Source organism: Neoarius graeffei, chromosome 8 (genome assembly GCF_027579695.1).
Source record: "Neoarius graeffei isolate fNeoGra1 chromosome 8, fNeoGra1.pri, whole genome shotgun sequence".
NCBI lineage: Eukaryota > Metazoa > Chordata > Actinopteri > Siluriformes > Ariidae > Neoarius > Neoarius graeffei.
In genome coordinates this window covers 53,308,663-53,333,806 of record NC_083576.1, presented here as the reverse complement: position 1 = coordinate 53,333,806, position 25,144 = coordinate 53,308,663, and the positions used below count along the sequence as shown (strand labels likewise).

General features: G+C 41.7%; 1 protein-coding gene across 1 annotated transcript in view; it reads right to left on the bottom strand.

Moving 5' to 3' along the window:
- The window catches only part of micu3b (mitochondrial calcium uptake family, member 3b), a 63,326-nt gene that overhangs the window by 8,687 nt on the left and 29,495 nt on the right, over window positions 1–25,144 (bottom strand). Inside the window, exons 5-9 of the mRNA XM_060926953.1 lie at window positions 17,779–17,826; window positions 17,594–17,676; window positions 17,439–17,510; window positions 15,546–15,587; window positions 2,604–2,699 (exon numbers count right to left, since the gene is read on the bottom strand). Of these exons, the coding sequence (XP_060782936.1) occupies window positions 2,604–2,699; window positions 15,546–15,587; window positions 17,439–17,510; window positions 17,594–17,676; window positions 17,779–17,826 (341 nt within the window). The remainder of the gene's footprint in view (window positions 1–2,603; window positions 2,700–15,545; window positions 15,588–17,438; window positions 17,511–17,593; window positions 17,677–17,778; window positions 17,827–25,144) is intronic.

Below are 25,144 nucleotides of genomic sequence, written 5' to 3'. Positions count from 1 at the left end.
TCTATTTTTTACCGTAGCGTGTTATTTGTGTGCGGGGAAGGACACACATTAACAATTTGCATGTGTAGAATGGAATTTTCCACTCCAACAGTTAGAAGTTGATCGTGCTTCCATTTGCGGTCTTTCTGTTACGCGGGTGATCTGTTCGGACGTCATCACTGAAAAGGTGAGTTTTGACAGTTTTATTTTGTTTTAGTCTTGCAGTATAAGGCAATAGAATGTTTCTTTTTATGCCTCCGCCACCTTAAGGTGCAGGAGGCATTATGTTTTCGGGTTGTCCGTCTGTCTGTGCGTGCGTCTGTCCCGAAACCTTGTGAACACGATATCTCAAAGGCTAATGAAAGGAATTTCACCAAACTTTCACCATTTGTGCGCTTTGGGACAAACATGAACTGAATAGATTTTGAGGTTAAAAGGTCACAGGTCAAGATTACTGTGAGGTCAAATGTCCATCCCCAAACCTTGTGAACGCCATATCTCAAAGACTAATGAAAGGAATTTCACCAAACTTTCACCATTTGTGCACTTTGGGACAAATATGAAATGATTAGATTTTGAGATCAAAAGGTCTAAGGTCAAGGTCACTGTGAGGTCAAATGTCTATCCAAAAACCTTGTGAACACAATATCTCCAAGGCAAATGAAAGGAATTTCACCAAACTTTCACCATTTGTGCATTTGGGGACAAAGATAAACTGATTAGATTTTGACATTAAAAGGTCACAGGTCAAGATTACTGTGAGGTCAAATGTCCATCCCCAAATCACAACTTAATAAGACGTGTAGTCTACCAGGCGGAGGCATCCCCATCGACGCTGTTGGTGTCGAGTTCTATCTAGTTCATCTTATTTTCATATTTCGTAGTCTTTGCGTATTTTTGGCCAATATTTTGCAACCATGGTCAATTTAGATCGAACTTTTGATAGAATCTACGGCCAGTCATTTTGCCCCGCCCCCGCCTCGCGCTTCGTCGGGTGCGGTAGTGATGTCCTGTTGCTCGCGCGCCGCAGCAGAGACCTACGCAACCTTCAGCCGGTACAGTTGCTGTTCTTTTACCACCGCCGTTATTCTCATCTTTCCGGAGTGTTCTTGATTTTTCCATTGTGTCCTATTGTCCTATTTCGCCACATCAAATACCCAAAATGTATCATATTATTCATATTTAAGTGAATAATCAATTCAGTCATCATAACTTGGCATTTTTAACCCAAGCAATCAAAAAGAGGAAATTTATTCAATATTTTCACTCATCTGTGAAGGAGGGGCTTTAATTCTTCATGATGTAGTTATTTTATATGTAAATCAATTTTACAAAAGCATTTGAATTGTAATTAAAAAAAAGAAATATTGAGTGTTAGGTAAATGCAAAAAAATAATAAAATTAGAAAATACATTTTTTGACCATAATGTCCCAAATGAGAGACCAGTTTCTGGGACGGACCCATATATACACTACCGTTCAAAAGTTTGGGGTCACCCAGACAATTTTGTGTTTTCCATGAAAAGTCACACTTTTATTTACCACCATAAGTTGTAAAATGAATAGAAAATATAGTCAAGACATTTTTCTGGCCATTTTGAGCATTTAATCGACCCCACAAATGTGATGCTCCAGAAACTCAATCTGCTCAAAGGAAGGTCAGTTTTATAGCTTCTCTAAAGATCTCAACTGTTTTCAGCTGTGCTAACATGATTGTACAAGGGTTTTCTAATCATCCATTAGCCTTCTGGGGCAATGAGCAAACACATTGCACCATTAGAACACTGGAGTGATACTTGCTGGAAATGGGCCTCTATACACCTATGTAGATATTGCACCAAAAACCAGACATTTAGTAGAATTTAGCTAGAATAGTCATTTACCACATTAGCAATGTATAGAGTGTATTTCTGATTAGTGATCTTCATTGAAAAGAACAGTGCTTTTCTTTCAAAAATAAGGAAATTTCAAAGTGACCCCAAACTTTTGAACGGTAGTGTATGTCAAAAAATTACCTGAAATCTGTTCTTTAACTTGTCCTTCACTTAAAAACTGGTAGAAGAACCAGTTTGAATCAATTTGAATTTTGGACCCCTGTGACACAAACTTTGTACCCTGATTGTAAAACAACCCATAAGAAAATGAGGTGTAGGTTTTACTGAGCATCTTGCAGAACCAGCCACAGTTCTTCTGGACACTTTGACTGTCACACTTGCGTCTTAATTTTGCACCAAAACCCAGCAGCCTTCATTATGTTTTCTTTTTTAATCTGAAAAGTGGTATCTTATGTAATAATGTAATATGGTGCTTAGATACAATTTTTTTTTCCTGTAGCATTTAATTTTGTGCTGAAAAACGAACGTTTGGACTCTAAAATGTTTTTGTACTGACTCAATAATGTAGAAATCATAAAATAGAAATCTGTAACAAAGTTTGTATGAAAAAAATAGGGTGTCTAAGACTTTTGCACAGTACTGTATATACAACTGCACTGAAATTTTAATTTGGTTTATTGCATTTTTAAATGATGGGGAAAACATGAAAACTATAATTCATAGGAGACAAAGGTACTGATGTACAAATCCAATCAGCTAGAAGAGTGATGAGATAAAGGATGTTTGTACCTCCACCAGATCTGAAAAGAGAACTATTCTTGCACCATGCTTCAGCACATCCCAGAAGCTTCTCGGTTCAAACTCTTGTACTTCTTTTTTAATAACCTGCATATCAGAAGCACAGCTGTTAGCGCCTTCAAAACAGACTGGAAAATGTGACAACGTCACAAATTCACAACCTTTTAATATTGCCTGTAAGATCATAACAGATTGGAAATTTTTTTTTTATCACCATGCAAACCATGCAAGTCATGCACATCCCCAAATACACACAGAACAGCAGCTAGAACTTGAGATGCATTTCCATGAGAAAATCAGAATGTCACTGCGACTGCAGCACAAGTTGGCTGTTGCATACCATAACCTGTGCAATTAGCAGCATTCAGCCGTTGTGCAACAGTACAGTACAGTACGGTGGGCTACCGGTACCCATATGGAACAGGTATGGGAATTAAATCAGTGCACAGGTAATTATGACATAACTATGTTGAACAAACTATAAAACAACATCATCACTTCATTACCATACTGATAGTCACGCAACATCAGTGCAGCATCTACTCAGCATCCAGTCTGGACATGCATCTCCATCACAGATGCTCATGCGGTACATATCTTGATACATTGCCAATGATCAGATACATTAAAGATTCTTATGAAGAAACTACTAATGTGATATGATATGATTCACTCCTATTGTGGTGCAGTGCAATTTGACACGATTTGATTCAACACAATGCGATTCAACGTCATACGATGTGATTCAAAAGAACATGATCTTATTCAATTCAATATGGTAGCTCTTCCTCCTCCATGATAGTCCTCCGTGTGACTCAAGGAGGGTCCGGCGTGAGAAAGGACTTTAATTTTGAAATCCCATTGACGCTATGGCGAGAAAACCACTGGGACAGCCACGCATCCAACTAGTGCGAGAGTTAGCCAAGAAACTTGATGAGAATTGGTCCCTGACAGCAGTGGAGATGAGAGAGAGCATGCCTGAGAAACAGTTTAGAAAAGATAAAAATCAATATAAATATAAAATTACTGGTCAACATTTATTTGTTATTAGACATGTAATGATTCACTCAATTCAAGATTCAGTTCAAGTCACGATATCGAACATTCTATGTACAGTGGTGCTTGAAAGTTTGTGAACCCATTAGAATTTTCTATATTTCTGCATAAATATGACCTATAACATCATCAGATTTTCACACAAGTCCACAAAGTAGATAAAGAGAACCCAGTTAAACAAATGAGACAAAAATATTATACTTGGTCATTTATGTATTGAGGAAAATGATCCAATATTACATATCTGTGAGTGGCAAAAGTATGTGAACCTCTAGGATTAGCAGTTAATTTGAAGGTGAAATTAGAGTCAGGTGTTTTCAATCAATGGGATGACAATCAGGTGTGAGTGGGCACCCTGTTTTATTTAAAGAACAGGGATCTATCAAAGTCTGATCTTCACAACACATGTTTGTGGAAGTGTATCAAGGCACAAACAAAGGAGATTTCTGAAAACCTCAGAAAAAGCGTTGTTGATGCTCATCAGGCTGGAAAAGGTTGCAAAACCATCTCTAAAGAGTTTGGCCTCCACCAATCCACAGTCAGACAGATTGTGTACAAATGGAGGAAATTCAAGACCATTGTTCCCCTCCCCAGGAGTGGTCGACCAACAAAGATCACTCCAAGAGCAAGGCGTGTAATAGTCGGCGAGGTCACAGAGGACCCCAGGGTAACTTCTAAGCAACTGAAGGCCTCTCTCACATTGGCTAATGTTAATATTCATGAGTCCACCATCAGGAGAACACTGAACAACAATGGCGTGCATGGCAGGGTTGCAAGGAGAAAGCCACTGCTCTCCAAAAAGAACATTGCTGCTTGTCTGCAGTTTCCTAAAGATTACGTGGACAAGCCAGAAGGCTATTGGAAAAATGTTTTGAGGACTCTAATTTCACCTTCAAATTAACTGCTAATCCTAGAGGTTCACATATTTTTGCCACTCACAGATATGTAATATTGGATCATTTTGTTCAATAAATAAATGACCAAGTATAATATTTTGTCTCATTTGTTTAACTGGGTTCTCTTTATCTACTTTTAGGACTTGTGTGAAAATCTGATATTTTAGGTCATATTTATGCAGAAATATAGAAAATTCTAAAGGGTTCACAAACTTTCAAGCACCACTGTAGGTATGAGGGCAAAATAAGCCCCCACCCCAGGTAATAAGATAAGACGTTACATATGATACCCTAGGACAAAGGTCCTTATGGCAACACTTCAATGAACTTGCATAGAACCATGAATAGAAAACATCGCTCCAAATGTCAGGTTACTTATATGCACACACAAAAGATTTCTTATCTTTCCAAAGTAAATCAGTTACCTTTCCACACTTAAATACAACCCTGATTCCAAAAATGTTGGGACGCTCTGTAAAAGATAAATAAAAACAGAATGCAATGGTTTGCAAATCCTTTATTTACCTATATTCAATAGAATACAATACCAAGTCAAGATATTTAATGTTCAAACTGATAAACTTTATTGTTTTTGCAAATATACATTCATCCTCACTTTGTCTTCAACACATTCCAAAAAAGGTGGCACGGTGGTGTATTGGTTAGCGCTGTTGCCTCACAGCAAGGAGGTTTTGAGTTCGAGCCCAGTGGCTGACGGGGGACCTTTCTGTGTGGAGTTTGCATGTTCTCCCTGTGTCTGTGTGGGTTTCCTCTGGGGGCTCCAGTTTCCCCCACAGTCTAAAGACATGCAGGTTAGGCTAATTGGTGGCTCTAAATTGACCGTAGGTGTGAATGGTTGTTTGTCTCTGTGTGTCAGCCCTGTGATGATCTGGTGATTTGTCGAGGGTGTACCCCACCTCTTGCCCATAGTCAGCTGGGATAGGCTCCAGCTTGCCTGTGACCCTGCAGAGGATAAGTGATTATGGATGTTCCAAAAAAGTTGGGACAGGGGCATGCTTACTTCTGCGTTAAATCACCTTTTCTTTTCTCAACACTCAGTAAGCATTTAGGAACTGAGGACACTAACTGTTGAAGTTTTGAATGTGAGATTATTTCCCATTCCTGCCTGATATACAACTTCAGTTGCTCAACAGTCCAGGGTCTCTGTTGTCGTATTTTGTGGCTCATGACGGGTCATGCATTTTCAATAGGAGGCAGGCAGGCCAGTTTAGCACCCACACTTTTTTACTATGAAGCCACACTGTTATTACACGTGCAGAATGTGGCTTTGCATTGTCTTGTTGGAATAAGCAGGGATGTCCCTAAAAAGATGTTGTCTAGATGGCAGCATATGTTGCTCCAAAAACCTGCAAGTACCTTTGACCATTAATGGTGCCTTCACAGATGTGCAGGTTACCCATGCCATGGGCACTAACACAGCCCCATACCATCACAGATGGTGGCTTTGAGCTTTGTGCTGGTAACAATCTGCATGGTCCTTTTCCTCTTTAGCCCAGAGGACACAACGTCCATTATTTAAAAACAAAAAAATTAAATGTGGATTTGTCAGACAACAGCACACTTTCCCACTTGCATCAGTCCATCTCAGATGAGCTCAGGGCCAAAGAATTCGGTGGTGTTTCTGGATGTTGTTGATATATAGCTTTCACTTTGTATGGAAGATGCAGCAACAAACTATGTTTACCAACAATGGTTTTCTGAAGTGTTCCCAAGCTCATGTCATAATATTCTTTATATAATCATGTTGGTTTCTAATGCAATGTTGGTTTCTAATGCAGAGGCATGGTGGTGTAGTGGTTAGCGCTGCCGCCTCACAGCAAGAAGGTTCTGGGTTTGAGTCCAGTGGCCGACGGGGGCCTTTCTGTGTGGAGTTTGCATGTTCTCCCTGTGTCTGCGTGGGTTTCCTCTGGGTGCTCCAGTTTCCCCCACAGTTGAAAGAGGTTAACATGGGGTGGTCTTGGGCTGAAGTGCCCTTGAGCAAGGCACCTAACCCCCAACTGCTCCCTGAGCACTGTAGTATAGTTGCCCACTGCTCTGGGTATGGGCAGGTGTGTGTTCACTGCTTCAGATGGGTTAAATACAGAGGACAAATTTTCCTGTGCTTGAGTGTGCATATGACAAATAAAGGGTTCTTCTTCAGTGCCACCTGAGGGATCAAAGGTCACAGGTTTTCAATGTTAGTTATTGACCTTGCCCCTTATGTGCAGAGATTTCTTTGGATTCCTTCAATATTTTGATGGTATTATGGATTGTCAATGGTGAAATTCCTTGCAATGCAGTTAGGTTAATATGGGACGGCCTTGGGCTGAGGTGCCCTTGAGCGAGGCACCTAACTCCCAACTGCTCCCCGGGCGCTGTTAGCATGGCTGCCCACTGCTCTGGGCATGTGTGTGCTCATTGCTCATGTGGGTGTGTGCATGTGTGTGTTCACTGCTTCAGATGGGTTAAATGCAGAGAGGAATTTCACAAGCGTGTGATGAATAAAGTTGTTGTTGTCTTCTTCTTCTTCTTCTTCTTAATTGTACATTGAGAAATGTTCTTAAACTGCTGAACTATTCACCAATGTAATTTTTTACAAAGCGGTGAACCTCACCCCATCCTTTCTTGTGAATGCCTGAACCTTTACAATTCCAGATAGGTGTTTTTTGAGCATTCCACAATGTTCCCAGTCTTTTGTTGCCCCGATTCCAACTTTTTTGGAATGTGCTGCAGGCATCAAATCCAAGTTGAGTGTATATTTACAAAAACAAACAAAAAAAGTTTGAACATTACATATGTCTTTATACTGTATTCAACTGAATCTAGGTTGAGAAGGATTTGCTGATCATTGAATCCTTTTTTCCATGTGAACATCATTTCACAAGCTCAGAATCTTTTTTGAGTGGCATGGTGGTGTAGTGGTTCACACTGTTGCCTCACAGCAAGAAGGTCCTGGGTTCGAGCCCAGTGTCCAATGGGGGTCTTTCTGTGTGGAGTTTGCATGTTCTCCCCATGTCTGTGTGAGTTTCCTCCGGGTGCTCTGGTTTCCCCCACAGTCCAAAGACATGCAGGTTAGGCTAATTGGTGGCTCTAAATTGACTGTAGGTGTGAATGTGAGTGTGAATGGTTGTTTGTCTCTACGGGTCAGCCCTGCAATGATCTGGCGACTTGTCCAGGGTGTACCCCGCCTCTCACCCATAGCCAGCTGGGATAGGCTCCAGCTTGCCCGTGAGCCTCCACAGGATAAGTGGTTACAGATAATGGATGGAAAATCTTTTTTGCATTAATTTGATCTCTTAGTTGTCCTTATCGTAACAACAGTCAAACTCACTCCTAAACAGAGGTGGGTAGAATAAGCAAAAAGTGTACTCAAGTAAAAGTAATTTCATATGATGATTTATTACATCTATAATGTATTACATTCAAATGTGTCAGAATCAGTTATGCCCAAAATTAAAATTTAAAAGTGCTTGTCTAATAAAATAACAGAGAGAGAGAGAGAGAGAGAGAGATTAAATGCTAGCTTTATGTTTTCCATCAAGGTCAAGGAAAAGTGCTTAGGAAAGGACTTAGGATGGACTATTGAAATGCTGCTTTATGTTACAGGAGACTCAGTGCTGTTTTACTGGCAAAGGCAGGCTGTACAAACTATTAAACGCAGGGGTGCCAATAATAGTGGCAGATGTGTTTTTGTTGAAAATAGTTATTTCTTGATGAGGGATTTGTTTTTCTCAGAATACATTTATTTCAATTAAAGGTCGGATTTATTTTTCTCATTTTTTCAGTGTTAGAAGAAGCCACTTCAAAAAAAGGTGGATTTTTTTCTAACCCTATTTATGAAACTTTACAAGGGGTGCCAATAATCATGGAGGGCACTGTATAGATTCTTGTCAAGTGCAGATCTCTGTAAATAACAGTGCCCATCTGTTTGTTTGTTTTTTACATTTTTATGAATGTTTCCTTATTAATAACCAAATGACAGAGACTGATGTTTCTGAGTCATTAAATTGAATGTACTGTAGTGTTCTAAAGGCAAGATAAAGCAGATATTTAATAACTACAGTCAGGTTCCTGCATAGAAAAACCTCACATAGGATACTCCAGTCTGTCGTCCTCTCTGTACTCAGGCTTACACTTGGAGTTCTCGTAGGTATTACTGTAGTCCATCATTTATTCCTCCATTATTTACTTATACAGAAGCAAATGAATAGCTGTTTGAAAATGTTTCAGAAAGTTTGGCTGTGTTTACTCATTTAAACAACAGCACAGTGGCCTTCGCAGAGCTTGTTAACCTAGAAGCTGGATACTACAAAGCTAACAAGCGAGCTATTTCACTTTTCTGAGGCGAATTATCAGCTTGAAATACTACAAACAAAATATTTGCTAAAAAGTAGGTTTGAAGTAATCCAAAGGGGAACTCATAATTTCCAATATGGTTACATTTCCACCATGTTCAAACCAAAGCATTTACCCATGGCGACAACCATCTTGGAATAAAATGAATGCTTCCGAAAAACATCTGAAGTGGTTATTTGCTGCTAGACGGAAATAAAATTCTCTCACGTCATTCTCTACGGGAAAATTAGGGATTAAAATTGGCAATTTAAAAAAAAAACAGACCACGCAATTAGCAAGTACAATTCTTCTTCTTCTTCTTTTGGCTGCTTCCAATTAGGGGTCGCCACAGCGGATCTTTCGTCTCCATTGCTCCATGTCTTCCGCATCCTTCTCTACCACACCTGCCACTTTCATGTCCTCTCTCACCACATCCATGTATCTCCTCTTTGGCCTTCCTCGTTTTCGTCTGTCTGGTAGTTCCATCCTCAACATTCTCCTTCCCACATGCTCTGCATCTCTTCTCAGGATGTGCCCATACCATCTCAGTCTCATCTCTCTAGGCTTAATTCCCAAGCTCTCCACATGTGCTATCCCTCTGATGTGTTCGTTCCTTATCCTGTCCAACCTAGTCACTCCCATCGCAAACCTTAACATCCTCAACTCTGCCACCTCCAACTTTGCCTCCTGCCTCTTCGTGAAGGGTACGGTCTCCAATCCATACATCACAGCTGGTCTCACTACTGTCTTATACATCTTACCTTTCACTTTTGCTGGGACTTTCCTATCACAAATGACTCCCGAAATCCTTCTCCAACTGCTCCACCCTGCCTGCACTCTCTTTCTCACCTCACTATCGCAGCCCCCATTTTCCTGCACAGTTGACCCCAGGTACTTGAATTCACCAACGTTCTTTATGTCTACTCCTTGCATCTTCACTACACTCTCATCCCCATTCTCATTGATGCACATGTATTCTGTTTTGCTACTGCTCACCTTCATTCCTCTTTGTTCCAATGCATACCTCCATCTCTCCAAGCCCAACTCAACCTCCTTTCTACTTTCACCACATATCACAATATCATCCGCAAACATCATGTTCCATTGTGACTCTTGCCTCACTTTGTCCGTCAAGCTATCCATCACTATGGCAAACAAAAAAGGGCTCAAAGCAGATCCTTGATGGAGTCCCACCTTCACCTTGAACCATTCAGTTGTTCCAACTGCACACCTCACTGCTGTTTCACTGTTCTCATACATGTCTTGCACCACTCTAATATACTTCTCATTCATTCCACTCTTTCTCATACAATGCCATAACTTATCTCTCGGCACTCTATTGTATGCCTTCTCCAGGTCTACAAACACACAATGTAGCTTTCTCTGGCCTTCCCTGTACTTCTCCATTAACATTCTTAAAGCAAAAACTGCATCCGACGTGCTCTTCCTTGGCATAAACCTGTACTGCTGTTCACAGATTGCTACCTCTCTTCTCAATCTCGCCTCCAATACCCTTTCCCATAGCTTCATGGTGTGGCTCATCAATTTTATTCCTCTGTAATTACTGCAGCTCTGTACATCTCCCTTATTCTTGTATATTGGGACTAGCACATTCTTTCTCCATTCATTTGGCATTTTCTCATTCTCTAGGATCTTATTTAACAATCTCGTTAGGGACTCCACAACTGTCTCACCCAAACATCTCCAAGCCTCAAGCGGGATACCATCTGGTCCGACTGCTTTCCCAGTCTTCATTATTTTCATGGCTGCCCTCACCTCATCCTTACTAACCAACTCTGCTTCCTGATTTGCTGTCTCCAACGAATCTGACCTTTTCTCTCTTGGATTCTCCTCATTTAATAAATGCTCAAAGTACTCTTTCCACCTTCTTAATACACTCTCTTTGTTTGTCAGCACATTTCCATTTACATCTTTCATCACTCTTACCTGCTGTACATCCCTCGCTTCCCTGTTTCTCTGCCTAGCTAGTCTGTACAGGTCTTTCTCTCCTTCTTTGGTCTCCAGTCTTTCGTACAACTCCTGGTATGCATCTGCTTTCGCCTTCGCGACCACTCTTTTTGCCTTCTGTCTTGTCTCTCTGTATAACCGCCTACTTTCCTCATCTCTCTGATCGTCCCAATTCTTCTTTGCTAGCCTCTTCTCTTTTATAATTTCCTCCACTTCTTTGTTCCACCACCATGTCTCCTTGTCTTCCTTCCTCCTTCCCGATGACCACCCTAGCACCTTCCTTGCTGCCTCTCTTACTAGTACAGCAGTAGTATTCCAATCTTCTGGCAGACTTCCATGACCACTCAATGCTCGTCTCATTTCTTCCCTAAACTCCTTCTGATGTTCAACCTCTTTTAGTTTCCACCACTTAATCTTTGGCTCCACTATTTCATGCTTTCTCTTTTTCACTTTCAAGCTCATCCTGCACACGACCACTTGATGTTGTCTAGCTACACTCTCCCCTGCTATCACTTTACAGTCTCCAATCTCCTTCAGGTTACCCCTTCTGCAGAGTGTGTAGTCCACTTGTGTAGATCTTCCTCCACTCTTAAACGTCACCCTGTGCTGCTCTTTCTTCTCAAAGTATGTATTGACTATTGCCAAATTCACCCTCTTTGAAAAATCAACCACCACTTGCCCTTCCACATTTCTCTCTTTTATAACATATCTGCCCATCACGTCCTCAGCTCCTCTGTTTCCCTCTTCAACATGTCCGTTGAAATCTGCTCCTATCAGCATACACTCCTCACTTGGTATACTTTCTATCACTTCATCCATCTTTTCCCAGAAAGACTCTTTCTCTTCATTCTCACATCCAACCTGTGGGGCGTATGCACATACAACATTGATTACCACTCCTTGAATCTCCAACTTCATGCCTATCACTCTATCTGACACCCTCTTCACATCAATCACACTGTTGACCAACTCTTCCCTCAAAACAACACCAACACCATTTCTCTTTTCATTGACTCCATAATAAAACAACTTGCATCCATCTCCAATGTTCTTGGCCTTGCTTCCTTTCCACCTCATCTCCTGCACACACAAAATATCCAACTTCCTTCTTTTCATCATACCTGCTAACTCTCTCGCTCTGCCAGTCAATGTTCCCACATTCAGTGTTCCTACCCTCAGTTCTAAGCTCCTTCCCTTCCATCTTTCACGCTCTCTCCTAAAGGCCAATTTATGCTGACAACCCAGTCCTCGCAGATGGCGTCGCAGATGGCGTCTGCGAAGCCCCCCCCCTTCGCAGACGCTCTGCGCGCACCTCCCAAAAATTGTGACCACCGCAGATAGCCTCGCAGACAGCGTCGCAGACAAGAGGGCTCTGATTGGTCCACTCTACATCCGCTGTACACGCACTTCCGCTTCCCTACTTTCCCGGTTTGTTTTGTTTTCACAACCGCCATTTTTAAAAACACGAGCGAAGATGGAGCAGCACGAAGAGCGATTGATCGAGGAAGTACGTACATCTATACGACTCCAGTTCTAGTCATTATAAGTAACCGGAGGGCAAACACTCCACTAACCACACCCACCAACTACTCCTAGCGATTTCGCGACTTCGCGCCCCCTTGCGTTGTGGCGGTGAATAACATCGCGCACGCCTATTACTCCCCACTCAACAATAAATTACAACTGTCTGCGAAAAGCTATCTGCGAAAGCCTTGTCGCAAGAGCATGCAGAGGCCTTAACACGCCTCCCCCCTCTCTTTCTCCTTCTCCATTTTGGCTCAACAGTAGTACACTTTCCACCGGCACCCTGTTGACCAACAGTACCAGAGGCGGTTGTTGTTAACCCGGGCCCCGACCGAGCTGGTATGGTATTTCTCTTTTCATTCCGCATGTTAGATTTGGCACAGTTTTACGCCGGATGCCCTTCCTGATGCAACCCTCTCCAATTTATCCGGGCTTGGGACCGGCACCAAGAGTATGCTTATGCACTCCCAGTGGCTGGATTACAATTAGCAAGTACAATATTCGGGCATAATATGGACAAGTTAAAATTGGTTTGGGGTCAATATCTCAAAAACTAGGGGTGAACAAACAGTCAGAAAATTGATGATATAATAATAATAATAATAAATTAGTCAGCGGCGGCACGGTGGTGTAGTGGTTAGCGCTGTCGCCTCACAGCAAGAAGGTCCGGGTTCGAGCCCCGTGGCCGGCGAGGGCCTTTCTGTGCGGAGTTTGCATGTTCTCCCCGTGTCTGCGTGGGTTTCCTCCGGGTGCTCCAGTTTCCCCCACAGTCCAAAGACATGCAGGTTAGGTTAACTGGTGACTCTAAATTGACCGTAGGTGTGAATGTGAGTGTGAATGGTTGTCTGTGTCTATGTGTCAGCCCTGTGATGACCTGGCGACTTGTCCAGGGTGTACCCCGCCTTTCGCCCGTAGTCAGCTGGGATAGGTTCCAGCTTGCCTGCGACCCTGTAGAACAGGATAAAGCAGCTAGAGATAATCTCATCTCATCTCATCTCATTATCTGTAGCTGCTTTATCCTTCTACAGGGTCGCAGGCAAGCTGGAGCCTATCCCAGCTGACTACGGGCGAAAGGCGGGGTACACCCTGGACAAGTCGCCAGGTCATCACAGGGCTGACACATAGACACAGACAACCATTCACACTCACATTCACACCTACAGTCAATTTAGAGTCACCAGTTAACCTAACCTGCATGTCTTTGGACTGTGGGGGAAACCAGAGCACCCGGAGGAAACCCACGCGGACACGGGGAGAACATGCAAACTCCACACAGAAAGGCCCTCGCCGGCCACGGGGCTCGAACCCAGGACCTTCTTGCTGTGAGGCGACAGCGCTAACCACTACACCACCGTGCCGCCCTGCTAGAGATAATGAGATGAGAAATTAGTCAGCTGTGATTAAGTTTACTGGCAATAGAAAAATCTGTGAAGACACCACAAAACTGAAGTAACTAGTTTTTAAAAATGTCTTGGGGAAAATAGATATTGTGACAGTTCTTTCAATTTATCTTGAGTAACAGAAACATCAAAGAGCTTTAATGAACTCACACACCTGCCAATCCAGTTTTGGTTACTTACTGACAACAAAATAGTGCTCCGTTATTTAACAATTATTCACCGAAGGCAAAGTGAATATCGGTGATTATTATACATACAGGCCACTTTTTCCATGGAATAAAAACATGTATTCTATTCCCTTCTAGTAGGTTTATTGATGGCATGCAATATTGTTATCATATCGCTTATCTTCCATGTATTACACCACTCTCCCCAATGGAGAATGAGCGTGCAATATTGCTACAATATTGCATGTTGTCAAGACAACACGTCACACATCGGCGCTCATGCGAAGATCCAATGACAAAACTTTTCTGCTGCGCATGCACAGAATCATTTCTTTGTCGGCTGGGAAAGACAGAAGACGAGGCTAATCTAGTGCTAGCTTTAAGCAATAAATAAATAAACTGAAAACTGAAACTGAAGACAGGCTGAACATCCGAAAGGCTACCGAAACATCATCATATATTCTTCACGCATATTTACAAGAGATAAACATACCAACGGACATCGAAAAACTGGAAAAGAGACACGTAGGAGATGTAAAACTTCCGCACTAGTGAGTGACTGCGATAGTTTGTAAACAAACATGGCCACGAGGTTTGCTTCATCAAAAGTGGAAGATTTTGAGAGAATTTTGGCTGTCAGGTCACTCCGTTGTGTGTCGTTGTCGATGTTGATTTTAAAAGTAACTAAGTAAATTACACATGGGAAAATAATAATAATAATAATAATAATAATAATATTTGGCTTGGGCGGCAGGTGGTGTAGTGGTTAGCACTGTCGCCTCAGTGCACCCGGAGGAAACCCATGCAGACACAGGTAGAACATGCAAACTCCACACAGAAAGGCCCCCGTCGGCCGCTGGGCTCGAACACAGAACCTTCTTGCAGTGACGCAGCAGTGCTAACTACTACACCACCGTGCCGCTCTGCCTGAACAAAATCTTTTAAAAAAAACCCTTTCCTTGTCCCTGCTGAGACTGGTTCCCACTTCAGTGTTCACTGTGACTGGCACATAGTTCTTCATAGTCAGGCTATTACAAAAAGGTAATCTGAGCTTGAATACCACTTTTCAAGTAACTGTAAAAATAAAACATGGGGGTCCAGGAGGAATGGTCTGTCTTTGGGTGAGGGCTTTTTAAGCGAGATCTGGGCAACCACGCCTCAGCGAACGCCACCTGACAGTAGACAAGTAACATAAATCATCTGGTCTCCTTTTGGTGCTGTTCCAGACAATGGAAACATGTTTCAAATTGCATTCGGCCAAGATCCATTAGGACATATTGTCCTGCCTTTCTGAGGCTGAGCACTGTATAAGGGTCATTTCATTTGACTTTACCTAAATGTGACAGAAGGCCATTCCTCTGTGCCTGTCAGAAAGTCTCCATAAGAGTGAAGCAGGCCCAGGTTTGTTTTAAATATCTACCTCAACCACTGTTCCGAGTACAAACATCATTGTAAAAAACGGATATGCACAGATGTTCGTGACTGCCACATGGTAAATTTCATCATGCACTACACACATCAGCAGTAAGACAAAGACACAAATCGTGCAAACCTTAATACTTTTTCCTCATACATTCAGATACATACAGCATGGCTGACGGAACCTTGATATCCGTACAGTTCCACATTCTTGAAGATGACATGCAGAATATAGAAAATGAGAAAATAGTTCTTCTAGTCATTTGTTAAAGTGAATTTAATGTCCCTAAACCACACTTTTTTCCTTATCCTAAGCAACAATCATGCATTTTCGAACCATAGCTGATCCAAAAGGCCATAAATTAATGGAAAATCAATAAAATCAGCCAATTTTCACAGAATCTACCGAGACTGAACTAGAAGATCCCAAAGGGGTGCATGATGTCACACATGTAACAATTCAGGTATCAATTTCGTTCATGTGCGCAGCAGTGGTTAGACCAGTCTCGATATGGAATCACGTTTTGGAGAGAATTCTGATAGTGATTGGGATTCTTGTATGTTGGATGAAGGGGCAGATGATTATCTATACAATAAGCAGCAAAGTTTGTTTGTTTGTTTGTTTGTCTTGAGCTAACATTGCCATTTCTTGACGGATTTTCACCAAATTTGGCAAGTAGGTCAGGGGATGACCCAGAATTTTGCAGATATAAACAAAAATTCATGTACGGGCCCCAGGGAGGTTCCTGGGGGGCACAACATCCACACACACCCTCTCTCAATGCAGATCATTTATCAACACAAACTCTCGACAGATCTTCATGAAACTTGGCACGTAGGTACAGGAGATCACAATTTGGCAGAACTCAGAAAATCCATATTTGGGCCCCAGGGGGGCCCCGGTGGGCCCCTGGGTGGTGGATGTTTGGATTTTTGTTTGTCTTGGGTTAACATCACCATTTCTCGATGGATCTTCAACAAATTTGACATGGAAGTCTGGGGGCAACCCAGAATTTTGCAAAACCCAGGCAACACTGGGTAACCTGCTAGTCAAGGATATTCCAGAGTAAATGGCTATCTTTTCAAGCCACCAAGACAAGAAACAGATGCCAGTTCACACAGTTCATGACAGTCCCACTCGCCGCTGATAGCGCACTACCAGCCAGAGAGAATTGGAAACACAGATTGGTTTGTGGATTTTTATTCTAAGCTGGCCACTGCAAAATACAGGGAAAATATTTACACGTACCTCAATAAATGCAGAAATATAATCTTTAAAAAGTAAACTTATTCATTTATTCAGTGTAATTATTGAAAGAAAACATGAAGTGGGTGATAATAGGGGAATCGACGAACTGTCCAAATGTCAGCTCAAATGTCATTTATTAAATCAGTGGGTTTCTTTTTGCTCCAGTAATTCCCATGTGGTTGTTCTGGTGGTGGTGAACACTTGATGAATCAGATTTATTATTAGTAGACGACACGAAATCTGCCCGCTTTGTTTGCACAAACTTCACCCACTGTTGCTTTAGATCAGCATCATTTCTCGGAAATTTGTGAATGGAATGTCCTGTTGTATACGAATTTGAACATCCAAACAACGCAGCGCTTTCACATCATTTTTGTAAGATTCCAACAACAATATTCAATTCCAGCAAGTAAACAAGGGCGGAGTCAGATAAACCGAAATGACCAGATGACCGAGGTTCCACGTGTGATGTCATGAGAGATTAGCCCCGAGGCAAGGCTGCCTTTTATTGGGATCCGGATGCCGGGATTTATCGATAATTTTGTGCTTGATAATAAAATAACAAATAATTATTCCCCCCCTACTTTATTAATTCATTTTGGTCGTTACTAATGATCATTTTAAAGCATTACAATAAGGCATTACATTCACTTTAACTTAACCACATCATGATTTTACAGTAACCTATTGTGTTTGTAATATTACTTCAGTTTTTACAATTAGTGAGTTAAAATGATCAAACATGCATCAAGACAGTGAATCTGACTTTTACCTGAGTACTGTAAAAGGAAAGAATTTGCTGTTTCTCTTACCAGTTGTGATGAGCTGTCAGTCTCACCACCTCGGTCCTTTTTGTCATTTTTCTTACGAAATATTTCCTCTAGCTAAGGAAGAAAAGTGTATTATTTGACATTTGCTTACATCCACCGAGTTAGTTCGATAAGTATAAACCAAAGGGAAAGCATACCACCATAAACTCCCTTTTATCCACCATTTCATTCCCATCTGCATCAAACATGTTGAAAGCTATCCTAAATCCTGCCTGAGGCTCTAGAAAATTACAAAAATATCTGACATTGATGCAAAAAGAATATCAGAACATTTAAACATTTAAATATCCATGCCGTTCATTGAATACTCTTTCATACTCACTTGTCAAAATGCAAAGAAGAAACAGATACTCTGTATATGAGATGATTCCTGAAAAAAAAACATAATACAGAAGTGCTTGAAAGTTTGTGACCCCTTTAGAATTTTCTGTATTTCTGCATAAATATGACTTAAAACATCATCAGATTTTCATAAAAGACCACCAACATCCCAGAGCTGAAACTGTTCTGTACAGAGGAATGGGATAAAATTCCTCTACGCTGATGTGCAGGACTGATCAACAGTTAACAGAAACATTTATTTGCGGTTATTTCTGCACAAAGGGCCACACCAGATACTGAAAGTAAATATGTACACACACATACAATATTGGATCATTTTCCTCAATAAATAAATGAACAAGTATAACATTGTTGCCTGATTTGCTTCACTGGGTTCTCTTTATCTACTTTTAGGACTTGTGTGAAAATCTGATGATGCGTTAGATCATATCTATACAGAAATATAGACAATTCTAAAGGGTTCACAAACTTTCAAGTACCACTGTACATCATTCTTAACAGGCGAAAAATTATGAATTTATGCCTTTTGATCACTAAAGCTCTCTTTAAATTCAAGCTATCATGCAGTGTCTTGCAAAAGTATTCATCCCCCTTGGTGTTTTGTTGCATTACAACCTGGAATTAAAATGGATTTTTGGAGGGTTAGCACCATTTGATTTACACAACATGCCTACCGCTTTAAAGGTGAAAATTCTTGTTTTATTGTGACACAAACAATAATTAAGATGAAAGAACAGAAATCTGGAGTGTGCAAAAATTGAACTTTTTGGCCATCATGGGAAATGCCATGTGTGGTGCAAACCCAACACCCTGAGAACACCATCCCTACAGTGAAGCATGGTGGTGGCAGCATCATGCTGTGGGGATGTTTTTCATCTGCAGGGACAGGAAAGCTGGTCAGGACTGAAGGAAAGATGGATGGCACTAAATACAGGGCAATTCTGGAGAAAAACCTGTTTGAGTCAGCCAGAGGTTTGAGACTGGAACGAAGGTTCGCGGTCTAGCAGGACAATAACCCTAAACATACTGCTAAAGCTACACTGGAGTGGTTTAAAGTTAAACATTTAAATGTCTTGGAATGGCCTAATCAAAGCCCAGACCTCAATCCAATTGAGAATCTGTGGCGTAACTTGAAGATTGCTGTACACCAATGCAACCCATCTAACTTGAAGGAGTTGGAGTAGTTTTGCCTTGAGTTATGGGCAAAAATCCCAGTGGCAATATGTGCTAAGCTAATAGAGACATACCCCAAGAGACTTACAGCTGTAATTGTAGCAAAAGGTGGCTTTACAAAGTATTGACTTTGGGGGGTGAATACCTATGCACACTCCAGATTTCCTTTTTTTCATCTTAATAATTGTTTGTGTCACAATAAAACAATTTTCACCTTTAAAGTTGTAGGCATGTTGTGTAACTCAAATGGCGCTGACTCTCCAAAAATCTATTTTAATTCCAGCTTGTAATACGACAAAACAGGACAAACACCAAGGGGGATGAATACTTTTGCAAGACATTGTATGTTATTTCAAACACAACATCCCTGATAACATCTCAGGGGATTCCTTTCTTAACTCCTAATTGGTGTGTCCCCTCCACACACACACACACACACACACACACAAATAGAGACAGTTAAACTCAAGTAATCAGGCTGGTCACAAACCCAAACAAAAGCAGCCTGAGTGCCTGGCTCCTGGGCCATCCTCTGTTTGTTTTCCTAGGTGTAAAACATTCTCAAGTGATCTGCTGCTGATTGGGGATGCCTGATGTGTTCTTCTTTCAGGCCTGCTAGTCCTTTTGTTGTGCAAAAAGCGAGAAAAGGAAGAGCAACTGTCAGGATTCAGTCAGGGAGAGACTTAAGGAAACTTGTTGTGACCGTTGAAAGCATTCCCAAGCTTTTGTTTGCAGGCAGAGATAGTGACTCACACACAGATAGCTTAGGGTGACTGCTTCGAGAGTTGTGGGAAAGGATGTCAGTATAACTAGCAAAGAGTTGAAAAGACAACTGGCTGCAGGAGCACATATAACTAAATCTAGACCTAACTATCCAGACTCAATGCATAAAACAGCTTTTCATGATTATATGCTTCTGCAAAAATTGATTGATGAAACAAGTGCAAAAACTGTCGCTGCAGTAATTTTGATTAAAGGTTGACTGCCTTTCAGATTTTTCAAGTTTAGGTCATAAAAAGAATTTTCCCTGACACCCAATTATTTTTGCTTAGTGGACCAAAAGCTACTGAATTCCAATCACAGACTTCCAATTTTCTTAGTTTTTTTTTAAATAGAACAATTAATGAATTTAGGGCCACACAGCCGTAAATTCTACAATATTTTTTCCTGCTTCACCATGACCCAATACAAGATACTACATCATGCATCACATGGTGGGCTTTCCCTGTTTGTGCAAGGCATTGTGGGATACAAATTAGAAACAGGAAATAACAATGGAGGATGTGAATGAAACATGAAAGGCCGGCTACAGTAACAGAAAGCAAGAAGACGTTACGTTGCGAAGGAAAGGAAATGCAGGACCAAACTAATAAATATCGTCAGTCAGCAAGCACCTCGGTGTGATCAGCTGTTTGTTTAGCGACAGAATGATGTAACTGTCAGTGCACGGTCAAGATAAACCTGTAGATGGCAGTAATGCAACACTGGATGCCAGCTGTCGTAAAACCCAAAAGAAGAAGAAAAGAAGATGAAGGTTAACCTGCGCATGCGCACACGGACTTCCTCTGTCTGCCTGACTGCGCGAAGTGAGCGATTTCATGCACATTATTTGTTAGGGATTTCCCTCAAATTAAATAACTTCCCAGCCACAGAATGGCCTGGGGTTTTTAGATATTATAGAAATAAAAACATATATTGTTAAAGTCTGTTCCTTCTCATAATAAGACTTCACAACTTGTACGGTTTCAACCCAACTGGGCTATAAACTTTAATAATAATATCAGCATGTGAGGTTAATACAACCCCGATTCCAAAAAAGTTGGGCCAAAGTACAAATTGTAAATAAAAACAGAATGCAATGATGTGGAAGTTTCAAAATTCCATATTTTATTCAGAATAGAACATAGATGACATATCAAATGTTTAAACTGAGAAAATGTATCATTTAAAGAGAAAAATTAGGTGATTTTAAATTTCATGACAACAACACAACTCAAAAAAGTTGGGACAAGGCCATGTTTACCACTGTGAGACATCCCCTTTTCTCTTTACAACAGTCTGTAAACGTCTGGGGACTGAGGAGACAAGTTGCTCAAGTTTAGGGATAGGAATGTTAACCCATTCTTGTCTAATGTAGGATTCTAGTTGTTCAAATGTCTTAGGTCTTTTTTGTCGTATCTTCCATTATATGATGCACCAAATGTTTTCTATGGGTGAAAGATCTGGACTGCAGGCTGGCCAGTTCAGTACCCGGACCCTTCTTCTACGCAGCCATGATGCTGTAATTGATGCAGTATGTGGTTTGGCATTGTCATGCTGGAAAATGCAAGATCTTCCCTGAAAGAGACGTCGTCTGGATGGGAGCATATGTTGCTCTAGAACCTGGATATACCTTTCAGCATTGATGGTGTCTTTCCAGGTGTGTAAGCTGCCCATGCCACACGCACTAATGCAACCCCATACCATCAGAGGTGCAGGCTTCTGAACTGAGTGCTGATAACAACTTGGGTCGTCCTTCTTCTCTTTAGTCCAAATGACACGGTGTCCCTGATTTCCATAAAGAACTTCAAAATTTGATTCGTCTGACCACAGAACAGTTTTCCACTTTGCCACAGTCCATTTTAAATGAGCCTTGGCCCAGACAAGACGTCTGCGCTTCTGGATCATGTTTAGATACGGCTTCTTTGAACTATAGAGTTTTAGCTGGCAACGGTGGATGGCACGGTGAATTGTGTTCACAGATAATGTTCTCTGGAAATATTCCTGAGCCCATTTTGTGATTTTCAATACAGAAGCATGCCTGTATGTGATGCAGTGCCGTCTAAGGGCCCGAAGATCACGGGCACCCAGTATGGTTTTCCGGCCTTGACCCTTATGCGCAGAGATTCTTCCAGATTCTCTGAATCTTTTGATGATATTATGCACTGTAGATGATGATATGTTCAAACTCTTTGCAATTTTACACTGTCGAACTCCTTTCTGATATTGCTCCGCTATTTGTCGGCGCAGAATTAGGGGGATTGGTGATCCTCTTCCCATCTTTACTTCTGAGAGCCGCTGCCACTCCAAGATGCTCTTTTTATACCCAGTCATGTTAATGACCTATTGCCAATTGACCTAATGAGTTGCAATTTGGTCCTCCAGCTGTTCCTTTTTTGTACCTTTAACTTTTCCAGCCTCTTCTTGCCCCTGTCCCAACTTTTTTGAGATGTGTTGCTGTCATGAAATTTCAAAATGTCTCACTTTCAACATTTGATATGTTGTCTATGTTCTATTGTGAATACAATATCAGTTTTTGAGATTTGTAAATTATTGCATTCCATTTTTATTTACAATTTGTACTTTGTCCCAACTTTTTTGGAATCGGGGTTGTACATCCAGCCCGGTCTGTTATCCAAGGTGCAACAACATAAAACAACCCCTGTAGAAACAAGGAATTAAACAATAGTTCCTATTGTTACATTCTTTCTCTTTTCAGAGTTTCTTCTTTTAGAACCCTTAATACATTTTTTTAATTGTCTATCACTGTAAACAATAAAATATAAACAAAATCTCTTTGCTGGAACAGTGCTGGAACATCAACATTCAAAATGTTCTTCATATTAGCAATGAAAAATACTTTATCAGTTACTTATAGCTACTAATGAAAATTAAATTATCATTATCAGCTTCTTCTTCTTCTTTTGGCTGCTCCCGATTAGGGGTAGCCACAGCGGCTCTTTCGTCTCCATTGCTCCATGTCTTCCGCATCCTTCTCTACCACACCTGAAACTTTCATGTCCTCTCTCACCACATCCATGTATCTCCTCTTTGGCCTTCCTCGTTTTCGTGTGCCTGGTAGCTCCATCCTCAACATTCTCCTTCCCACATGCTCTACATCTCTTCTCAGGATGTGCCCATACCATCTCAGTCTCATCTCTCTTAGCTTAATTCCCAAGCTCTCCACATGTGCTGTCCCTCTGATGTGTTCGTTCCTTATCCTGTCCAACCTTGTCACTCCCATCGCAAACCTTAACATCCTCAACTCCGCCACCTCCAACTTTGCCTCCTGTCTCTTCGTGAAGGGTACAGTCTCCAATCCATACATCACAGCTGGTCTCACTACTGTCTTATACATCTTACCTTTCACTTTTGCTGGGACTTTCCCATCACAAATGACTCCCGAAATCCTTCTCCAACTGCTCCACCCTGCCTCACTCTCTTTCTCACCTCACTATCGCAGCCCCCATTTTCCTGCACAGTTGACCCCAGGTACTCGAATTCACCAACTTTTTTTACATCTGCTCCTTGCATCTTCACTACACTCTCATCCCCATTCTCATTGATGCACATGTATTCTGTTTTGCTCCTGCTCACCTTCATTCCTCTTCGTTCCAATGCATACGAAGAGGAATGAAGGTGAGCAGGAGCAAAACAGAATACAACAGGAGGTCCTATGAGGTCCTATGAATCCAGCCACTGGGGGTGCATAAGCGTACTCTTGGTGCTGGTCCCAAGCCCGGATAAATTGGAGAGGGTTGCGACAGGAAGGGCATCCAGCGTAAAACTGTGCCAAATCTAACATGCGGAATGAAAATTATCATTATTAGCTACTGTGTATAAAAGTGATATGGCTTCTCTTCACAGTTTAACATAACCAATGGTTAAATGAATACCTGAACTTGCAGATAACCATGTGAACATGAACATATGTACACAACATTTGTGATTCACTTTCTTTTTTTTCTGTGCCCCCCAAAGTCTATTAAGTCCTACACATCTATTAGTGCTACTGATCCATTCATCTGCATGAGGTCACAAAATCTTTGTATTGCTGCGGCTGCACCACAGTGCAGCCAGATCTTGGTGTAACAGGGGTGGCCCTGTCACCAGTGTCTATGATTGTGTGTCCTGCTAAGTCACTGCGAGGAGGAACACCGAACATCCAGGTTCAATAGTCTCTGGCTGAATGGGGCTGCTGATCTCCATGTCCATAGGATCAGTGAAGATTGCTCCTGGTGCATGCCTGAGGTGTCTACGATTTCTCCTGATGACACCACCAGAGTGTAGCTGGACCTCATAGGACCTCCTGTTGACCAGCTTCAGCACTTTGCCCAATCTCCAGCTAGTGTGGGGTGCGAGAGGTTGCACTCTCACACATTCACCTGGGGCAAGTGTGTCCAAGTCTTTAGCCGACCTGTCGTAGTAGGCCCTCTGAGGTTGTTGGCTATTTTGTAGCTCCTGTTTCACCTGCACAAATTTTGGCTGTAATAGGCTTGCTTTGATTGGCAGTAGTGTTTTGGTATGGCAACTGAGGAGCTGCTGTGCTGGACTGGTATCCAGACCCTGTGATGGTGTGTTGCAGTGGTTCAGAAGGGCAAGATAAGGATCCTGCCCAGCAGCCTTGGCTTTGAGCAAGAGTCTTTTTGCTGTCTTAGCAGCTGACTCAGCTTTGCCGTTGCTTTGCGGGTAGCCTGCTGATGAGGTTTCATGCTGAAAACCCCACAGTTGGCTGAACTTCTGGAATTCTTGTGACGTATACTGTGGGCCATTGTCCAAGATTACAATATCTGGGATACCTTGGTGGGCAAAATGAGCTTTCAGCTTCCTTATCACTGTGGTGGACTTGGTATCTGCCAGGTAATCTATTTCCCAACAATTTGAGAAAAAAATAAACAGTTATGAGGTAGTCTTTGTTGTCAAACACAAACAGATCCATGCCCACCTTTACCCATGGCCTGCTTGGCACATCGTGTGACATTAGTGTTTCTTTTTGTTGTTTATTGTTCACTGATCTGCAGATGTCACATTTTGCTAGATATATTACTTTATTTGGTCATTCATGCCCTGCCAATAGACACACTCCACAGCCCTCCGTAGACATCCTTCCACACCCAGATGTGATGTGTGTAGGAGGCAAGTGACGTCTTTCCTCAGTGTATCAGGGATGACAGCGCACTCACCCCTGAACACTATTCCCTCTTGGTGACTTAACTCCTCTTGGAATGAGAAGTAGGGCTTGATTTCACCTGGTGTCTTTGACTTGTCGTCAGGCCATCCTTGCTGCATCATTTTGATGAGAAGCTGTAGTGTTTTGTCCTCTTTTGTGGCAGATCATATATCATGTAGTCTGTCTGCTGAGATAGGAAAGTGTTGTACCATATTGACAGTCTCTAGTTCTGCATCCAGGAAGA